The 13,913-nt window shown below is 43.3% G+C and overlaps 1 protein-coding gene across 1 annotated transcript in view; it reads left to right on the plus strand.

Annotated features, from left to right (window-relative positions):
• The first annotated feature begins 269 nt into the window (after positions 1-269).
• FOCAD (focadhesin) overlaps positions 270-13,913 on the plus strand; it is a 195,204-nt gene continuing 181,560 nt past the window's right edge. The window contains exons 1-2 of the mRNA XM_054031536.1: positions 270-351; positions 11,899-11,988. Of these exons, the coding sequence (XP_053887511.1) occupies positions 11,932-11,988 (57 nt within the window). The 5' untranslated portion in view covers positions 270-351; positions 11,899-11,931. The remainder of the gene's footprint in view (positions 352-11,898; positions 11,989-13,913) is intronic.

Consider the following 13,913-nt stretch of genomic DNA (forward strand, 5'->3'; position numbering starts at 1 on the left):
CTAAAAACACAAGGCACACCACTGTGGCAAGGGGGAGCACGTGACATGCCTTGCGCTCTGGGCTAGACCAGCTTCAGGTTTTGCTTCCAGCAGCAGCCCAGACACACACTGCCCTGTGCGTTATCTCTTTGGGGTGGCTCAGAGGGTGAGGGCAGAACAAGGGCAGCGGCTTCATGGGTGCAAGTGCGCATGTCGGGATCTCTGGCCGGGCTGCCTCACCCCCAAGGATCGCAATCTCACGCTCTCCTTTGCCTTGCAGCCGGGGGAGGGAACTGACGTTGCTGCGTTACGCTCCGGTGGCACGTGGGCGGGGAACGTAGCTGCAGCTTGCGGGGCGGGAGGCTAAGTCAGGTAAGCGGCGCAGTGGGGTTTCCAGAATGCGGGGGCAGCGGCTGCTTGCTCAGTGCCCCGTTGGGGCGTCCGTTGGAGCGCTAGCGGCTGTGGCGTTCCCAAGGCCCGGCAGGTCAGCCGCGCAGGCTGCCGTGGGCAGGGCGGCGGGGCGCCTGAAACTGACAAATCGCCCTGCTTTTGTGCCGTGATACGGGGTGGATCTGGTGCGTCCCCCTGGGCTTTGCGAGCGTCTGCCCTGGAAACAGAGCCCCGGAGCCGTAGAGATGGGTGCGGAAGTGCTTGGTGTCAGGGATATGGGGGTAGCTGCTCCCCGGCGGGTCTGACTGTGAGGGGCTGGAGAAAAACCGGTCCCCTCCCCTCGCTGTGGGAGCGCCTTTCTAAACATCAAGGTGCAACTGCAGCAGGGCTGTTTTTCTCCTGTTAGGGTAGGGGAGAGCCCCCCTCCCCCCCGTGTGTGTATATGCGGGTCTAAAAGCCTCTCGGGATGCGGAGGATAGATTTTGCTGCGTGTCATCTTCCTCCTTCAGGCGGCCGCATCCTTAGACACCCCTCAAGCAAGGGTGTTGCCTCCAAGTGAGTGCCCTAGCCTGAAAAGTTGCCTTGAGGCCTCAAGTCCTGTTAATTTCAGTGGGAGTTGAGAGCGAGCACCCCATCTCACAGGCCTGGGTTGCAAATCCTGCCTTGGCAAACTAGCTGTAATAGGAATAATGCACATTCAGCCTAACAAGTAGAAAGTCTTACTACTTCCTGTGACTCTAGAGTTCCCAACTCTGACTGAAGCTATTCCAGGAGATTTTTTTCCCCCAAAATGACATAATGTCATTTTCTTTAAAGATCCTATTAAAATATTCTGGATTGCTTTTAATAATCACTGAGAGATGGATGCCAATTCTGGGAGACACCAGGCCAAACCTGGAGGGTTGGCAACCCTACCTGTTCTGTGAGCCCTTTCTGATGCTGTACTCTTTCTCCCCTCCCACCCCCCTTTTCAGGGCAGGCTGTCAAAGTCGGGACTATTGTCAATCTAATAGCTGCTGTGGGAAACACAGTGAACTATTAAAAGCATTCTACAAATTTAAAAATAAATCTGACCATTCACAAAGTTTTCTGCCTTTTTCCCCCTCTCAGTTTTGTATTGCTGTGGACATAGGCTCCTGTTACTTATTTTCCATCCTACTCTTGTATTTGTGGTATAGTCATTTCCATAGCAATTCTGATACATGCAGATTGTGACTGGAGTGAGGAATGGGTGGCAGGAGCAGATAAACTTCTAACCTCTGTATTCTAAGGGTATGTCTACTCTGCCCACGTTACAGCACGGCTGTGCTGTGATGTGGGCAGTGTAGACACGCTTTATCGCCAGGAGAGAGCTCTCTCGGTGAGTAAAAAACAACAGCACCCCAAACAAGGGGTGGTAGCTTTATCACTCTCAGCGATAAAGCACTGTCTATACTGGTGCTTTTCAGCGCTAAAACTGTTGTCACTCGGGGGAGTTTTTGAACAACAAAAGTTTTAGTGCTGAAAGTGGCAGTGTAGACACAGCCTAAAAAATCAACCTGCTGTGGATAAATGGCTCTCAACATTCAGCTGGAGTTGAAAATGGCTTAGCTGAAGTGTAGATAGGACAAAATATGTGTTCAGCTCTGTATGAGAAATAAACCATGATTCAGACTTGGAGCTGGATCCTCCACTGTGATCTGAATGTTTTGTGCTGCTCTGCTGGTAAAACAGTTTAAACTAGCTACCTGGGGATTTTCCTAGTTTAAGGAGAATTCCCCCACTGACATAGAACTAGCATAGTGTCTCTGCACTCCTCCTCACACCCACAGGCCCTTTAGCATAGGGAGTGTTCATACCGAAGAGGGATGTGGCTGGAACACTCTTGCATTGTGGGGGGAATCCCCATTTGCTAATTTTTTTTAAAGCCATAAACAGAAGGGCACAATTTTGTACAGCCCTTGGCTACCCCTCGGATTGGAGATCAGTAAGAATGCTCTAAAGCCACCTTTGCGCTCCCCCCCACCAGCTGGCCAAGTGCTTCCCCAGCATGTCGAAGGGTTGGATTTTTGGGATGTGATAATGTGACTGACTCTGGTTCAGCTGTGAGGTATGGCCCTATACCGGGGTAATCAATTATTTTTTGTCAAGGTACAGTTAAGGTTCAAACTGCAGAGAAAATAATACAGAAATAACAACAATAATGATAATAAGTTTAAAAAAAAAATTCATGGTCCATTCAAAAGCATCTGGTGGTCCAAATTTGGCCTATGGTCTGCTTAATGACTACCCCTCCCTTATACTGTTAATAGCTAATGGAATGCTGCTTTAGCTCAACAAAGCATGACTCACTTTTTAACAGTGCGTAAAATGATTTTATTCTGCCTATATTGGTAATTAAAGGGGTGTTGTCAATTTACTTTCTTGAAAAAGTGAACCTATTCTTGTTATAAGTATCACCTGAGATCACTATAATCGCAAAGGATTAGAAAAGAGACATTTCTCTAACTTTTCTATTATGTTTGTTTTTTGTGCATTTGATAGCATGTAGTGTGTACACTCATTTCCCCTGGTTCTTCAATTTTGTGTATGTGTGTTTGGTGGAGGGTGGGATGGGGATGGGATGTGGTCTTGCTCACAGGAACAGAAGATACAATCACATTTTCCCATTTTTGAAATTTTTTCTAGGATCACAAATAGGCTGGAAGAACTCAGATGCCTATGTAGTATCCAAAACTACTTTAAACTCATTTATTTTGAGATTGATTACTTTTCACGTTGATGTTTTTGCCACTGACTAAGTGGAACAAATCATTGTCATTATTGTAGAGTAGACCTATAACTTCTTTGGAAGTCAAATTGGACTTCTTGTTGCTTAAGGAATGCAGGACTGAACCTTTAAGAAACAAAGACCGTGATTCTGGTTTCGTTCAAATGTTCCCAGTAAGTAGAAAGCAGTATGAGGAGAAGTATGGGAACTACTATCGGAATGATCCAAATAGAATGTTTTCTATTATGTCATTTAGTCTTGTTTAACTTACATACTGTGGTTGGTTTTTTATTTATGTTTCTGCACACTGTCGCAATACAAATCCTAGGTCTGGATGGCAGAATCGTCCTTTCTGTTAGAGTTGACCTAGTCTTGGCCATCCCTCACGGTTTTACCAATGTGTTGATGTATTATGTATCCGGATACTTCTCATGCAAGTTGGCTTCATTAGGAAAAACAAACAGGAGTCTTTCCTATAGCTTGTGTTCTTTATTTATTCTTTGCTCTTGTGGGTTTTTTTTACTCCTGCTCTCTAGCTGCTTGATGTGTGTAAAGTGCCTCTTCACCAGTCAGACTAGGAAAAATCTTATTGTCCAGTAGCTGAGGACAAACAAAATCCCAGTCAGGGCAATTGACATTTAACTACTTACTGCTAACAAGGCAGGATGCTGACCTACACTTAGGAGGCTTGGGGGTGTATTGACTCATAGACAAACAATTTTGGGTCTAAACTGCTTTCCCTGCTTTTATTTAGTAAATGAATGTCAATTATGCAAAATTACCTAGTATTATAATAGTATTGGGAAGGGGAATAATTGTTTTTCTGTGGAAAAATATGATTTTTTTGCTTCTATTTTCTGGAGGAAAAGCATGGGGGGAAAATAACTTCCAGCTCAGTCTGATGTTTTATTGGGGCTGAGGTGGATTTGTTTTAAGGGACTACTGCTTTGGCATTTTATAAAATATTACCTATGCAAGAGTTCAGCATGTGATGTGGTGGGATAGTAAATTACATAGCATTCACGGTATTTTAAAGATTGAAACAACTTGATCATTTCTTATTTGTTTGAGGCCAAATGTTGCCCCCAGTGCACAGTCTGAGAACCTGGAATGTGTGTTAGGGCAGTGTTTCATAGTGGTTTGCCAAACACTTGTTGGTTCATAGAAACCTGATGGCTCACATGGTGCTGGCTCTCTTCCTTGTTTCCACATTAGAAGACAGCTAAAGTATATTAAATAATTTTCTAATATTACTTGTCCATAAAAGCAATTGCTGTAGTTGCCATGTGGATGTTACATTATCGGGAAAGGGGGAGGAAGTGGTCCATATGTTCCTAAAGGGGCGGGGAGTTAGTCTATGAGTCAATCTTTCTGTGAAATAAGGTGCACGCTATGAAAAGGCTGATGAACCCCTGTGCTAAAGTGATGTATGAGTGGGAGGAAATCCTTTCCCTTGGCCGTGCAGTGGCAGTGCAGCTGTTCTGTAGCTTCAGAGTTGTCATCACCCCGTGGCTGCAATATGCCCTCTTGGCTAGCAGGTGAGTATGGAAAATAATTTCTGATGCACATAGTTGCTGCTTAACCACAGAGTACCTTGGGGTTCCCAGTTGGAATGAGGGACAACATTGGCTTTGGCATCATAGAATAAGGCAGTGTTTGGTACAGTACAGTGTATTTTAGTGGCTGTGTTTTTAAAATTATGTCAACAAATGACTTTGAGTTAAGTATTAAACTAACGCTGTTTTGTAAACTGAAGTAAAAACAAAATAAACATTTGTTCTTTTGACTTTCTGATTGGCTCAGTTTTGACTCAACGGCTACAATTTTCATGAAGTCAATGCAATTGGATAAGAAAATGAACTAAGAGAAAAATACTTGAACTCAGCCTTGTGAATGGTAGCACGATTTCTTTTTCTCTTTTTTGCACACTAAGGGAAGGGGCTTACTAGGACACTATATATTTTCATATTCATTGGCCCCTTGAGGTCAGTGGTTTAGTTTGAATGACTGCAGTATCGGTAGATTACTTACCTTTAAACAAAAAGCGCATAATAATGTTAGTGATCTATACACAGATCTATGTGTGGGTATTGTATACATTCCATGCCCAGGCATTGCATGAGGGGATGATTGAGGTCAATTGAGAGAGAATTTGCTGGCTCCACTTGCTGCGGTGTGTTTATAAATTGTGGTAGAGATTTTCTGCAGTGTAAGGTCACCTGCCTTTAGCAGTTAAACTGCTAGAAGCTGTGCTCCTGTTCCTAGACTTTGCCTTCACGCTCATCATAGCATAGGTCCCAGAGAGGTCCATCAAATGATTGTCACAATGTTTCCACAGTATGTGGCAGTACCTATACATGGGATGTCCAGAAATGGAATAAATTGACATATTTAAAGTCAGGATGTGAATGTGTTGCCTGCATGATTGGAGGTTTGCCTGCATAAGGCTGTGCTTAGGCTTGTCTTTTAATGAGCTTTAACTTGAGTGAATATTGTCTGAAACCTCTTCCACTCAACCTCCCCATGAGAGTAAAAGTTTAATAGAACTTCAATAATGCTGTCTAAAGTAAGTTTTTAAACCAGTTTTTGTTGCATGTTAGGCTTGTAAATGTAAATAAATGCTCAAGTCAACTTAGTGTTGTGGGGATTAATAGTCTTCGTTCTGATGCACTTTGCAGGGGAGGCTGCCTTTCAGTTGTAGGGAGTTGATTGCTGTATTTGTGCAACACAAGGTATCATTGAAATGTAAGATATTATTATACTGTAATCTGGGTGCAGTTGCAGCAAAGTTTCTTTGATCTAGTGCAGTGGAAGGCAAACTGTGGCCTCTCGGTAATCTGCAGCTCCCATTGGCGGGGAGTGGCAAACCGCGGCCACTGGGAGCTGCGGGCGGCCGTGCCAATGTAAACAAACAGTCTCACTGCCCGCCAGTGGATTACCCTGACGGGCCGCAGGTTGCCTACCACTGATCTAGTGGCTTGCTAGAACAAAGTTCAAAACTGAATTAATAGATGTATCTGTCTGTAACTGGAAAGAACGTTGCTTTCTACTTCATTCTAGTGTGATGTTCAATTTTCCCCTTGCATCATTATTTGTATTCTGATAGTGCCCAGAATGTGCAAAGCACCGTTTACAGACACACTTGAATAAGGAATCTCGGTCCTAATGAGCTTACATTCAGGTTTAAGTCCTTGATTCTGAAAAGCACTTAAGTGAGTGCTTACAGTTCACGTTTACTGCTGTAAAAGTTAATGCAGAGTGCATAAGGGGGAAATATTGCTTCCCTTCTTCTCATGACTCCCATTGAAGATGATGGATGAGCAATTTGAGCTAAAATGTATAAACACTTGGCTAGTTCATACTTTGTACATTGAATGTCACTGATAGATTCATAAAATACTTACTACAGCAGAAGACATACTACATTGGAGGGTTATTGTAGATAAGGCAATAATTGCTTACATCAATTAATAGACTTCTGGTTTATCTAAAGCTGGGACATCTGATTCTAGTTGTGTATAGAAGATTCGACACTTTTAATGATCCTGTATTGTTACTTCTTTTTAACGTGAATAATAAAAAGTGGCTCGCTGACCAGTTGTAGTCAGAAATGAATCTCTCTGCAAGATAGACCGTATCTATTTCCTCTGTTGATCTACTGTATGAATGAATATCTGCTTTGTGCAATAAAATAAAATGTATTTTTATACAGGAGGGATTTAATACTGGAAACACTGACATGAATAGTCCTTACTCTCACAATAATCCCATTGAAATAAATGGAATTACTCTTGTGAGTAAGTTTGTAGAAATGTAACTCAGAAATACTGGGGGACGTGACCCTGATTTAGCTAATGGGGGTTTGGGTTAATTGAGGTTGTAACAATTATCCTGTGATTGGTGGATGTGATTCTCCTTCTATTATGAGTTGCACCAAAAGACATAACAGGCTCTAATGGTGTGCCTCCAGGGCCCGATTCTGTTCCAGTCAAAATCAGTAGAGAAATTCTCATAGATTTCAGTAGAGACAGGAAATCCATGGGTAGTGAAGCACAGATCTGAAGCATGTGCATATATTTTTTTTTGTATGAATGCTTTTGCACATGTAGAACTATTTTTTAAAATTTCAATCCACACTAGATTTTGTTCCTGTGTTACAAAGGACATATTACTAAACTGGATCCAAACTTATTGCGTGATATTTATACTGTTTGCACTTCAATTTGAATGGTGAGCCCAGGCAAGTCAGATTCTAATTATTTTTAAGTTCAGGTTATTGTGCACTGGCACAATGTTATTGTGTTTGGGAGTTCAACCTGACACGGAGACTTGGTCCATTCCAAAAACAAATCAAAATTATTTTTAAGATATCATAAACAATTTCTTATTAATATTTTATACATTTTTAAAACAAAATCTAAATGTAAGTCTAAGTTAGCTGAGAAATTTGAATTGTTTTTTCTTTTTAAATGTAAAAGATGCTGTGAATAAATAGCCTATAGTTGGAGGACTCAGAAAGCAAATGTTAAATTGCTGTAAGTAACTATGGTTGCATCTCAGTAATTTGGTTCATTCTGAGCTGTCCCTTTTTTAAATCAACGGTGCATGGATTGATGATCCTGCAGCCAAACTTATTATTTAAAGAAACGTTTGACCTTATGTTGTACTGTTGAGGCACTACATCTTGACTTTAGTAAAGCTTTTGATACTGTCTTGCATGATCTTCTCATAAACAAACTCGGGAAATGCAACCTAGATGGTGGGTGCAAAACTGGTTGGAAAACCATTCCTAGGGGGTATTTCTCAGTGGTTTGCAGTCATGCTGGAAGGGCATAATGAGTGTGGTCCCACAGGGATCAGTTCTGGGTCCGGTTCTGGTCAATATTTTCATCAGTGATTTAGATAATGGCATAAAGAGTACACTTATAATGTTTGCAGATGATACCAAGCTTGGAGGGGCAGTGGGGGGTTGCAAGTGCTTTGGAGGATAGGTTAAAGTTCAAAATGATCTGGACAAACTGGAGAAATGGTCTGAAGTAAATAGGATGAAATTCAATAAGGACAATTGCAAAGTACTCCACTTAGGAAGGAATAGTTGCACACATACAAAATGGGAAATGACTGCCTAGGAAGAAGTACTGCGGAAAGGGATCTGGGTGTCATAGTGGACCACAAGCTAAATATGAGCCAACAGTGTAACACTGTTGCAAAAAAAAAAAAAAGCAAACATCATTCTGGGATGTATTAGCAGGAGTGTTGTAAGCAAGACACGAGAAGTAATTCTTCCGCTCTACTCTGTGCTGATTAGGCCTCAACTGGAGTATTGTGTCCAGTTCTGGGCTCCACATTTCAGGAAAGATGAGGACAAATTGGACGAAGTCCAGAGAAGAGCAACAAAAATGATTAAAGGTCTAGAACAGTGGTTGCTGGCCGCCCTTCCCGCAGCCCCCATTGGCCTGGAGCGGCGAACCACGGCCAGTGGGAGCCGCGATCGCCCGAATCTTCGGATACAGCAGATAAACAAACCGGCCCGGACCGCCAGGGGCTTTCCCTGAACAAGCAGCGACCCGACTATGAGAAGCACTGGTCTAGAAAACATGAACTATGAGAGAAGATTGAAAAAAATTGTTTTGTTTAGTCTGGAAAAGAGAAGACAGAAGCTACATCTACACTAGAATCTTCAAAGCGTTGCGCGAGCTCAGGCGAGGCTCAGGCGTGGTGCGTCCCCGACCCTGCGCCCCGGCCGAAGCGGGAACGAGCAGCATGGTGCGGCCCCTGACCCAGCGCCCCGGCCGGAGCACCGGAGAGGGGCCAAGATGCGTGGTGCGGCTCGTGAGCCTGCTTAAAATGGCTCACGGGCTGTAGTTTGCGCACCCCGGTCTAGATAATATTTAGTCCTGCCATGAGTGCAGGGAACTGGACTTGATGACCTCTCGAGGTCCTTTCCAGTCCTATGATTTTTATATATAATATTTTTTTTTTTTTAAAAAGGGGGCAGTTACATTTTCAGTCTATTGGCAGATGTGACTTAGCTACAAGTTATATTTTTGTGTTTGAAAATGAGGCAGGTTGGGACAAAAACCACTTTTTCACAGGATGATTGTTAACATTTGGCACAGAATTAAAAAAGGCTTATGCTGTCTTATGTAATAGTGTCTTTGTCCTCAGATAATTCTTTTTCAAAGATAGCAGCAATGATCTCTTGTCATAGGAGACTTGTGAAGAACTCAACTGTTTTTGGCATCTTTCCTCATGAAAGATGCTAATAAGTTTAAAGACTGTACTGCTGTGTGGGGTTTTTTATCATTCCAGTTAATTCTTTTGACACTAGAATGACAAAACCCCTGGGATGGATTTACATGATAACCAGTCCATAGTAGCTACTCTCTATCACTTTCTAGGAGGTGAACTCTGATAGAAACTTAAGTCGGAATTTTAGTCTGGTAGCAGGTAATTACTCAAATTAGAATTAGGCCAGGACACTGAGGTTGACAATTCTATATGAATAGGACGTGTCATGGGATCTTGAATGGCCACAGGTGGCCGGCAAGTTTTAAATCTCATTTGAAAAGCAAAACCCTGTCCTCTTCTGGAATGCTGGGATGTTGGCTTAATACCAAGAAGGAAAAGAGCCACCAACTGAATTACCAGTACCTCTTCTTGTTGGTCTCATATCCCAGTGCTGGGTAGGCCTGTCTTTGCTTTAACTTGTGAAATTTGACAGTGATGCTAGGGAACAGTTTGGTGTAACTGTTATCTTCAAAGTATGCAGTGACTGTATTGGGCAGTGTAGACAAGGCCTAATTTTGTTATTTCTGCATGTGCAACTTGGCAGTGACTATAGTGCTACATTCTTCTGTTGATTTTTCTAGTGTGCCCCTCCTTTCAGTTACTTTCTCTGCTTGGAGTCCTAAGATCACCAATGGGTTTTATACTTAAATTTTGGAAAAATAAGACATTTTTGGCAGTGCAGCTGTAACCCAGTGGTGCCAGTTTCTCTGAGCAGGGCTACACTTCTGAGGGCTGGTAGTCCAGCGCCTATCATAACTAATTTTTGTAACTTGACTACCTGAATGGTCCCTTGGTTAAGTCATTAGCCTGGGATATGAGAGACCTGGGCTCACTTCCATGATCCACCAGAGGCTTCTTGTGTGACTGTAAGTCACTTAGCCTCTCTCCCTCTGCTTCTGTTCCCCATTCATAAAATGAGGATACTAGACTTCTACCCCTCACAGGGGTATTGTGAAGAAGAATACATTAAAAATTATAAGGTACAGATACTACAGTAGTGGGAGCCATATAAGTACATTTGATAGAAATTCATTTCACTGGCATGGGCTGATTCTGAGAGTTGCTGAGCATCTACACTTCATTGCAAGAGTGGTAAGCGCTCAGCACTTCTAGGATCAGGACCTTTGGGGCTTTGCAACACGCAGATGCCTGTGATGATGACTCATCAAGGATTAGTCTGCAGGTAACTACATTGTGGTTCATCCAGGGGGTAGGGAACTGGAACATCCTGCCTCAGTTACTCACTCTAGCCATTCATGTGACCTTGGGATAGTTACTTAACCTTGCGCTGCTTCTTACCCATGTGTCAAATGAATTCATGGTCCATTTTGGTCAATTTCACGGTCATAGGCTTTTAAAAATCAATCTCATGGTTTGAGATATTTACATCTGAAATTTCACAGTGTTATAACCATGAGGATCCCAACCTAAAAAAGGATTGGGGGGGGACGGGACACGGGTGTCGCAAGGCTATTGTAGGAGGGTCGTGATATTAGCACTCTTATTTCTGCGCTGCTGCTGATGGAAGCGCTGCCTTCAGAGTTTGGTAACTGGAGAGCAGAAAGCAGTGCAGATGTGAGGGTTTCATGGTATGGGGGGGGTCATTACTTGGGAGGGGCAGGGCTGGTCTCATGGCGGGGGGGCAACGGCATGGGTGCCTGAACCTTTGTAGGAGGCGGGGGGGCACCAGTGCCGGAACTAGGAAGGCCAGGAGCCAGGCCCCCTTCTTTTTAACATGGGCAGTTTGGGAGGCAGGGGGCAGCATTGCTCCCCCCTCAGATTGCAAACCTTGGGCAGGTGTGGAGCGGCGCTGGCTGGGGCTGCGCTTTGCAGTGGAGGAGCTGATAATGGTGCCCCCCCACAGGGGTGGTATCCCTAGCCTCTGTTTGCCAGAAGCTGGGAATGAGTGACAGGGATGGATCACTTGGTGATTACCTATTAATTCACTCTGGGGCACCTGGCATTGGCCACTGTCGGAAGGCAGGATACTGGGCTAGATGGACCTTTGGTCTGATCCAGTCTGGCTGTTCTTATGACTCCTCCTCCTATATCTGGGGCGTGATGGGGCAGGAAGTGGGGCGGGATTGCGGAGCTGCTTGCAACTGGGGGAGGTTCCCAGAGGTTGGTTTGAATTGGCCCCACGAGTGGCCCCTGCAGGGGAAGAGGAAGTCCCAGCCCTGCCAGGACTAGCAGCTGGAGTCCGGCGCATGGTAGGTGCCCAGGCTGGGGTGCCCAAGCCCTGCCCCTCCTCAGCAGATTTCACAGGGGAGACGAGATTTCACGGTCTGTGATGCGTTTTTCTCCTCCGTGAATTTGGTAGGGTCCTACAAATAAACCTACTTATGGTCGATGCTAGTAATCCTAAGTGATCCTTAGATCTTGCTGTCTAAGTGCAATGTAATAAGTTTTTAGTACTGTTTATTCCTCGTGTGTAAGTAATATGCCTTCTTTCCTAGTCCTAAACATTATATTTTTAATCTATGTTGCAGAACCTAAATTAATATCATGTGAAAGAACCAGAAATGTCAGACGATATCAAGAAGCGGCTGGAATTTCCTAACACGCTTATTCAGTCACAGGTAATTAACTTTTTAATACTAAGCTGGTGAATTGTCACATTCAGAACTTTTCATTTTATACACATACCTTTCCCTCTGCACCCCTGCAGTAAAGAGACAAAATGAACCTTTCTCCTCCTTTGCCATTATAGGCATAAAATCAAAGCCAGCAGAGCTTTCTCATATAATAAAGACTGGCTAATCAACCTGACTGCACAATCCAAACATCAAACCCAGTCACCCCCCACTGTAAAGAGCTCTCATCTTACTTTGCAGAATAGATCAACTGAATATGACAGGAACTCTCCATGTCTGCAAACTTTAAGTGAGGCTGGATGGCATTAACCACCCAACTGCCTTGACAGAGTTTGACCCTTGTGGATGCCGTGTAGCTCTGGAAGTCCTTGGGAATATTTAAGCCACCACCTACTAAAAACAGATCCTTGCTACACCTGGCAAGTTGAAGCCAGTAGAGAACAGTTGCACCCATCAGAGAATGGCTGAGGGTGCTGATTGTTGAAAGTTACATTCTGATTGGCTTGCTAAGCCTCTCTGATGATGTCACAGCCATAAAGCAACTCCCAGTGGTAGAGTTGGAATCTCATCACGCAAAATAAAAATATATCCCTACGCCCATTATTTTTAATGGGTTAGAGAATAGTAATAGAATATGGTTAAAATATGTCATCCTTACACCCATGATTATTTTTAAATCATTAAAATACATATATATATCCATACTGTTTTTAGCTGCACAGACCATTAAACCTATAACCAGCTTCCACCTTTCCCTTTGCCTTTCTCTTCTTTCTGCTGCTCTGCCTTAAAAATTGAAATGCCATGCAGAACTCTTAATTTTTGTGGCAACCTGCTTCCTCAGCAGGACAGGTCACTGTGAACACAGTCTGTACAACTCGGAGCCTTTGCATTGCTTCCACATTTAACCCCGGTACACTGATTTACAGTAATCCTATCGGTCGGAGATATACGTAAAGCAGTGTGGCTAGATCCTTGTGTTGCGGGAAGGGGTGGAGTTTCCTAAAAAGCTGGAGGTAGAAGGAAGGTATTTTTCATCATTGATGAAACTGGATTATTAAGACTTAATGAGAAGACAAACAGGACCCTGATGCTTTGAACCACTTGATAAACCAGTGTCCGATTCCTTCAGTGGAAAAGGAAAGTATCCTGGCTAGTTCTTTGAGCATTTACCCCTTTGAAACAGCAGTGAGATTTGCTATCCGTTGCCCTGGGTGGTTATCTTTTAAGGTCACTAGTATTGTGTTTGTGCTTTGATTACTCCACTAGCTCCCACTTTGCTTCTGTTGCCAGTTCCAGAGTTGTACCGTGATCTTCAAAGCCATCAATTCATCAGGAGCCAACTTTCATGACCCAACGGTATAAACAACCACATTTCTATCTGTGACACCCCTCTCCCCTCCCAAGAAAGCTGCACTCTGGGACAATGTGGCTTACAAAGCCCAGGATAAAGATGTGAGGGCCATGTTCTTGGTCAAGAGGGTTTGCCTGTGAAATGATGTCCAGAGGAGGTTAGGTTGATCCCAGAGTATTACCAGCTTTATTGAATACTGCAAAGCCCTCTGTATTGATAAAGCTTTCCCACCATAACCAGAGTGTCTGTAAGGATGGGTTTGTGAATGTATATCTGAAGCACAGCTGCTTATAACCAGGAAAGAGATGAACAGAAGGCTCACTGAAGTCCATTAGGACAGTGTCATGCAGATCTAACCAGTTAACTAGTGTGGGGCTCTCCATAGAAAATCTTAGATATCTGACTTTGTGCCATTCTCTTTCTTGGTTTACATAATAACAAGACACACAGATAATAAACCATCTGTTTTTTTTTTCTTTTTTTGGTAAAATATGTTAAAATACTTAAAACAGTGCATTGAATAATGTCATTCTTGTAATCTTGGACAGAGTGAACT

Source organism: Malaclemys terrapin, chromosome 6 (assembly GCF_027887155.1).
Source record: "Malaclemys terrapin pileata isolate rMalTer1 chromosome 6, rMalTer1.hap1, whole genome shotgun sequence".
NCBI lineage: Eukaryota > Metazoa > Chordata > Testudines > Emydidae > Malaclemys > Malaclemys terrapin.